This window comes from Cottoperca gobio, chromosome 3, assembly GCF_900634415.1.
Source record: "Cottoperca gobio chromosome 3, fCotGob3.1, whole genome shotgun sequence".
Taxonomy (NCBI): Eukaryota; Metazoa; Chordata; class Actinopteri; order Perciformes; family Bovichtidae; genus Cottoperca; species Cottoperca gobio.
Window position 1 is genome coordinate 11,358,917 of NC_041357.1, and position 8,174 is coordinate 11,367,090.

Genomic DNA, 8,174 nt, shown 5'->3' on the forward strand with positions numbered 1-8,174 from the left:
GTGTATTCCCTGCACCCCATAGGGAAGGCCTAGCACACTGAGGCAGCTACAATTAAAGTAATAAGCCCGTTTAAAGTACAGTATTAAGAAGGCAGGGTCTTGTCAGGGAAAGCCGGGGTCAACAAATGTAGTGCAGTCATGGTCTCAAGCTTTTTTTTTGTTACCCTCTTTCCCCATAAAACCATGGCTATTTGGAATGGAAAAACAAACAAAAATTGCATTCAAGAAATTCACATTAGCAAGATATAAAATAAAAAAATAAAACACCTATGTAAAGGTTATTCACTCTCTGTTAGGAGGATAGGCAAGGTGACATATCGAGGATATTGTTTCAAGGCAGTCCTCCATGACACTAAATAAAAATAAAAATGGTATGGACATGTTCACTTATCCGCCCTCGCTCACACCGACGGTAGGTTCTCTCTCGGCGTCGTGGGTGAGGGACCGAGTCGTCCAAACTTAAATCATTGCTTTGCAGCACAGGGGTCTTCAGACAGGACACGCAGGGGCAGGAACAAGGACGTCTTAACACCATTACAGATTATTAAACCAAAACCTTCCATTTGGCATTGCTCTCTCTTGGGAATACATCCTCCGTGTTACAAGGGAGGTCATTAACTGCTCTGATACTAGATGGGGAAGTCTGCAACTTTGGGCTTTATTATACAGGTGACCCCAAAAAAATCCAACTGGTGATGTGATGCGGTGGTCGACTGGTCGATTGGTTGGGGTTAAGGCATTGGACAGTAGCGTCGAGAAGCTGTGATTCGATCTCCAAAGCACATCACGGCAGTTTCTCGTCACTCCAAAGCAACATCCCCCAGTGTCCATTATTAACCATCACATTATTAAGAACAACATGTAAGACCCTCCCACCCTCTAATCCACTTAGTTTTGGTCTCACGTTTTTCTTTTTTAAACATTGGTCCTAACTCCTTAACTGCAATTTCCTTCCCATGCGCATGATTATATAAATGCTCCAAAGTCATTTGTGTTTCTGTCCATACATTCAGTGTGTATGTTTGAGACTTAGTAAGAAAACGTGTGGCAACCAAGAGATAAATAGCATAAATAGCATTTTTTTTTCCAGCCCCATGTACAAGTGTCGGGTTGCTTTTCATTATCACAAAGCCAACAGGAGCAGAACTGCATGTGAGTCAAAAGAGACTGTAGTGTGTTCCAACAGCGGCGTGGTTAAGGGGAGTGCTTTAACCAAGCAGCGTGAGCAGAAATCATCCTCAGAGAACACAGTGCAGGAGGCGTCTCTGGTCTTCTGTCCTCTCAGGCCCGGGGTCCCAGTGCCAGGGTTGACCTCTTTGGAGGGAAAAAAAGTGCAGGGGCCAAATGGCAGACTGATGCTCTTTGTGCCTGAAGATATGCAGTTACACTCTTGGCTCCTCGTGTGTTCATGTTACATTCAGTCCCACGTCAGGAATGACCAAAAAGGGCTTTGTGTCAAAATGAGTTCGCAAACTAACAAACTTTGAACTGAGGGAAAGAGTGGAAATGAAAATATGATTTTGTCAGTCAAACAAAGAAATGATAGTATGCAACAGGCTGGAGGTGGCAAGGCTCCACAGGAAGATCTGCTTCTTCCTTTGCAATACCACAGAGAAAACAGAGCAAAACATAAGGCAGAAATGAGAGAAAAATACAAATGCTGGGTGTCTTTGGGAGGCGGGAAAATAATTATCCGTTGCAAAATTCCCCCCCCAAAAAAGAGGTTCCTCGTTTGGACAACTGGCCTGCAAAACATTCCCACACATCTTGGAGGAGGAATAAAAAAAAAAAAAAAAAAAAAAGGTAAAAAAAAAAAAAAAAAGACTCCCATCAAGACACAAGCTTCTTGTACATCTCAACAAACCATTTTTAACGAGTCCCTCCAGAGAACAATTCAATCAAGCTCTTTCAGTTGTCTCCCTCTTTAATTCTGAATGGGACTTTATTGATTTCTGAAACAATCAACTGAGCCGGACACTTGGAGCGTTTCAGACCAGTGGTGGATGATCATTTGTGCCTCGGCGTGTTCTTCTTCCTTTTTCGCTTGAAGAAGCAGCAGCACCTGCGGACAGAGACGCACATTAAAACCGATATGTAGATGAGAGAGGCTTCAGATGACGCAAAAAAGAAAGAACAAACACAAGCGGACTGCTTAAATTAGTGTGTTAAATATCGCAAGAGCTGAATTTGAGTCTTTCAAATCGGGACAGATAGGTGTAGAATAGTGAGAACTGCAGCCGGCAAAAGGTTTTTAGTAGTGAAACATTAGCATCAAGGACACGTTGGCTACATTGCCATCCACTAAATGCATGCGTATTCGCCTTCCACAGAGAAATCACTGCTGCAGTGACTCTAAAGGAAATATTTCTCCTATGTAAAAAAAGAAATGGAGCAGTGCACACAAAGAGCACAAGACATGGTGAGCCTGAACAGTTAATAAAAACATACAAAGACAAAGCTGTGGATCGAGACATAGGACAGTGACTGGGTAATCTTAGATTAACTCATTAATAACAAGAACCGGTGCACCATGCAACGAGTTTAAAGACCTTTAAGCTAAAAGAGTGATCACTGATTAATTACAAATATAGCAGGGGCTCATAAAAAGACGACTTATATCAAAGTACTTATGTATTCTTTCTGCCCTGATGGGATGTCAAGTGTTAAGTTAGTATGCCTGCTCACATGGCAGCACTGTTTACAGTATTCTCCACTCATCTGTTACTTAACAACACCGGGCGATGGTGACAACAATGCAGAAAAGGCCAGAGACTTGATAGTACACATAGTAGACAGTGGCACTATTGTACCAGTGAGAGTGGAGTTTGTAAATAAGAACTCCACTGGGCCCCAGCCTAGGCTGGTCCACTCCCTGTCCCATGAGTCTGATGTGGACTAGCAGAGAGGGACTCACCACAGGTTGAGCATTTTCACGCAGCTACAGAGGAGAGAGGAAAGAGTGTAAAGAGAAAAGAAAGATAGATTAATACAGCAAGACCAAGATGATGGGCCTGGGCACATGCCACACAAACATGCACACAAACACACCAACAGGACAGTGGTGGACACGAAGACGGGACGTTCGAGAGGTTACGGGAGAAAAGATCACAGAAAAGGTTACAGGACATCTGCTATGCAGCAGTTTCTTCCTGTGTTAGCAGAGTCCAAAAGCACATTTGAGATGGGTCAATTATTTCTCCCAGAATGCCTGCCTAATTTAACAACCTTTTTAAAAATGACCGTCTGCATCCTGAATAAAATAATCAATTGCTCATATCATTCAGCGGTCTACATCGAATGCCCGTCTCCATCTTGACGACTGTCGGTGGACATCGATGGAAATAAGTGCAGTTGATCCAACCATTCATAATAAATCATTAATAGTGTGAAAAGTCCTTTCCAAGTTCTTAGTAATTACTTTTAAACTATTGATTGACTAAATATGGATGCACAGTTAAAGTCTTCGCTAGTCTTGAATACATGACTTTAGTGATGTGTAAATCAGTAGCTGGGAAACATCTGTACAAATCAATAGCAATCGACTCTATGAACAGGAAGTCAGTGTAACTAAGCTGCCACAAAGAAACGGCTTTAGGAAGCCAAGATATATTAAACAACTGTCTAACCTTGTAAATGTAGATATAAATGTGCTTTATTTGTATATACAAATATGGAGAAATGTGTGTGTTTCAGTTAGTGGTACTCCTGGCGTTTAGAATTATTGGGAAATATTTAATATGCTTAAATTTAGTAATTTAAGGTTATTTAACAGTTGTGTACTGTTGCTACTGATCTAAATAAGGAAACAAATATCATATTTATAGAATCACTGATAGAAACCATAATCCAAAGTAAGTCTAACCTGATCCTGCACTGATCCCATGAATGTTAATAAAAAGGGCCAACTGTACATTTGGCATTCATTCACCATGGGAACATGATATTCCCTCAAAATGCAAAACATTAATTAAATTGCATCAGACGCGCCGATAATAATATCAAACAATCGTGTGAATGCAGACAACAGGAGGAAGGCCTGTCATCTGGGCAGAAACATAAACGAGCGCAGATTAAAGTGAATGAACCTCGAGGACATTGATGAGGACACTCGGAAGGGAATCGTTGTTTGTTTTCAGTGGGAAAGATGGCAAATAAAATCCCTGCGATATGTATCATCATAACTGTAAGAGAGCTGGATTGGAGCTAAATACATTAATATATATTCTATGTCAAGATATACAAGATGCAATAGGTAATATTGTGTTCATCACAATACTAAAGGATGAATCTAACATTACGTTAGGAGGAAAATGTTCCCTCATTTTAAAAGGTCAACTGGGCCCGAGGATGATTGATCCGACACTACCTGCTTTTTTTTGTGACCAAAACACATTTGTTAGAATCATAGAAATGTTTCAATGTTTTAATTGTTTATGTACCAAAACCCCAACGAGGCCCACTTAGCTAATATTTCCCATCCTCTCTCTTAGAATACAGTGATTGGCTCAACATGAGTGTGGTTGTGCTAGGACTAGAGACAAAGTGGCATTTTCTTCTCAGCAAGTGTAGCTCTCAGTACTTTTGTAGCTTGTAATTAAATCTCCATACTTTTAAGTCCAGTTTCACTCTCAGTGGTTTTGTTTGAATTTTAACAACAAACATCTTACTGTAATATCCAGCAGCTTCTAATTCAAACTGCAATTTATTTTCGCCCTCAATATATATCTTTTTTTCTCAGAGTTGGGTGTCTCAGAAGAGCTCTTCACGGTCAGCTGAACCTCGTGACATTCAGCCAGCAGCGCAGTTTTAGCATAGTGGGGGCGGCCATCCATGCAGCATGGCAATCATTCCAGCTGCTGGTGCTGAAGACAAACACCAATAGCCGTTTAGCCACCAGCTTAAGATCGACTGAATTAAAACCAATGCTAATGACTGGGTTTCCATGCACCCCCCCCCCCCCCCCCCATGAGAAAGAAGTGACTGATACGATGACATCATGTGCGTAATCTTCGTACATGTGACTATGTTACCACATGGACAATCTGGTGTGACATCAACTGGCTGCACAATAACACTGATAGAATCTGCTTTGCATTGATCAGTACTGGTACTGTTAAAGACATGATGATCAACAGTAGAGCATTTCTTCAAATGGTCAGGCTACTAGAAGGAGATCTGCTGCCTGCGTTAGGGGCCGGCTGCTCAGGCTACAGGTACAAGAAGTTTAACGTTAATCTACATACAAAAATAAAAACATCTAATTGAGGGAACAGCATAGTGACAGGCTGCAGTCAAGATCAAAAAAACCCACACAGGCAGACAGAAGACGAGACGTCAGGAGTGACGCTGAGGGGTGGGGGCTGTCACAATTCAACAGCATAGCGAAAAGTGTTGAGAGAAGAGAGAGAGACAGAGAGGGAAGAACGGGAAAGAGAGGAAGCGACAGATGGACATTGAGGAGAGGCGTGGCAGGTGTATGATACATACTTGGCCTCGTCGACCACTTCCACTTCTGCCTGAGCTGTAATAGGAGCGTTGGAATGAACCGTCAGTGGTTCGTCTGCATTCAGCTCCCCGTTGGTCGAGCTGACCACCTGTGGCACAGACGGGTGTTACTTCAAAACAAAACAGTAATAAGAGTAGACTTTGCCCAGAATCAATGTGAAAAAGCGGTCCTGCTGTGAGGGAGAGTTTCTCTGGTTAAAAACTGATGCCTGAATGTTGCGTTACCAATTCACTTTGCTTTTATAGTCTCCTCTATGGAAACACAACTCTCCAATAAAACAAAAAGCACATTAATATGTTGCATTACCTACTTTTTATTGCTTGCATTTTAAATCCATAGCCACTCTGTGGTGTTATCAGTGTGTCTCCTTTGATACCATTTAAAGCGAATTTAGAAAACCTAAAAGTTACTACTCCCAGACGACAACAAGAGATGGGTGGAGGACCATCAAAATTGTATACGTGTGTGTTGAGTTATGTACTTATATATATGCATGGAGCTAATAGGGCTATTGATCTATATAAATCAAATATGTTTATGGTTCACTTCCAGGCCGTATGTCAGTATAGAAGAAAACTTTGTAAAACATTAACCTTTTGAAAACAAATCAAAAAGAAATAGATGAACAGCAAACAAACTGCCACCGACAGACAAATCAGAGTATACAAAGAAAAGCTATTAATGTTTGTCCCACTCACCTGTAGAAGAAACGCATTGTAATTATTTGTAAAAATGTGTGTTTTGTGTGCATAGGTGTATATAGTGTACACCTTTGTTAATCTCAGCCATCTGAACACCATTCAATTCCATTCATGATACAACAGTGTACACACATGATGAAGTTGCTAAAGCAGGAAATTGTTTTAATAAACTTGTTTACTTTCATAAAAATTACTGCACCTACCATAACCCATTCAACTTTGCACAGATGTATCAAAACTGGGTTTTAGGGGAGACGAGGTGCAAGAGGAGGGTGAAGTGACTGCTGGAGATACTCAAGCTACTACAAGCAGGTTATTCTGTGGCTATACTGCCAGCGAACCACGGTGTCTGTGTGAGCCTAAACGTTTTGTGTTTAGGATTGTCTTCTTCATTATCTGCTATTTCTCCTGCAAGATATTCTCAACAGTTGGTGTTTGAGGGTTTTTTTTTATGGGTCAACCCACAGTAGAACAGCAACTGTGTAGACAAATAAATGTTTGCATTAATATCCATAAAGAGTCAATAATCATTCTACTGCAGCGCCCTACCTGAAATTCAAAGTGTCTTTTCTTTTTACTCTAATTAAAATGTAAAAAAAATAAATATTCACAACTCACTTTTCACATTGACAGGTCTCTTTTATTAAATAAACTAAACACTTATGCTATTGATCCAATTTTTGTGCACGTTTCAGTTTGTACTGTCTACTTTGCGCATTCATTCTCCTCCTTCGCTCAGTTTTGCGAAGGGCGGGGGCTTCGACACACACACACACACACACACACACACACACACACACACACACACACACACACACACACGAGAGGGGAGAACTAAATAGAAACTGCGCCGCGCACGCAAACAAGAGATCTACTAAAGCCTACACTGTACACACCAATGCAAAAAGAGATTTATAGACAGGAACAATCTTGGGTAAGTAGTCAAAATGACACCAGGATGTTCCTTTAAGCATGAGGACCTTTTTCGACTAAAGAGCATGCACTTAGCCGGCTAAGCCAAGTCTCCCTGCCATGCAAAAGGGCTTCTTGATCTTGCAAGGAATGTCCAAGCGCCATGACGAGTTGTAGGAGTTGCTGTTTATAAACCTAAAATCACATTTTAACCATCTGGGGTGGTTGGCACCAGATGACATGCATATGGTGGTGCAGAAAAATAACATTTCCCAGCCAGGGGTAAAGGGGTGGGGGAGGTATATGGTTGTAGATCTGTCTCACACAAGTCTAAAATACAAAATGTATGTCGTGGTAAAATGATTCTACCATTGTACATTTACTTGTGAACCAGAAAGGGTCACGGTAGTTATAAATACCTATAATATTCAATTATGAGCTGTAATTTCATTGTTTATGGAGAATAATAACAAAAAATGTTCACAGGGTTGACAGTGCCATTTTATTTCTTCTGTATGACCTGCAAAGTACGTCTGAAAGTAAGACATTGAGGCACAATTTGCTTCAGTAAATGCAGAATCACCATTTGTAAATGCTAAAACCTTTCTTTAAAGCTGCAGTAACTTCATTAAAAATAACCTTTTGTCATATTTGCTCAAACACTCATCACTATATTCTGACAGTATTGTATGACACCAATAATCTGTGAAAAACAAATAGCACTGAGGGAGGCAGAGGAACATGAGATGTTTCACAGACTACATCGGTCTCATGCACCACTGTCACGATTAGTGAGTTTCAGCAAATATGACAAAAGTTATTTTTAATAAAAGTCACCTGCAGCTTTAAAAACTGGTTCAGAATATTCAAATGACGAACCTGAGTATTGTTAAATGATTTAGAATTCTGGATTGGATCCTATGAGACAGATCTGACTCCATAGAGATTGGGTGGGGGTTGTGGTGGATCAGGTGAGGGGTTTATACCTGCACTGAGCCCCCGTGCCTGTCCGCTGCCAGGTGGGAGGTCAGATAGGAGGAGTTTGCTTGGCGTGT

General features: G+C 40.9%; 1 protein-coding gene across 1 annotated transcript in view; it reads right to left on the reverse strand.

Moving 5' to 3' along the window:
* Nucleotides 1–7,758: 7,758 nt before the first annotated feature.
* The window catches only part of csnk1g1 (casein kinase 1, gamma 1), a 30,187-nt gene continuing 29,771 nt past the window's right edge, over nucleotides 7,759–8,174 (reverse strand). The window contains exon 8 of the mRNA XM_029459955.1: nucleotides 7,759–8,174. Within this exon, the coding sequence (XP_029315815.1) occupies nucleotides 8,100–8,174 (75 nt within the window). The 3' untranslated portion in view covers nucleotides 7,759–8,099.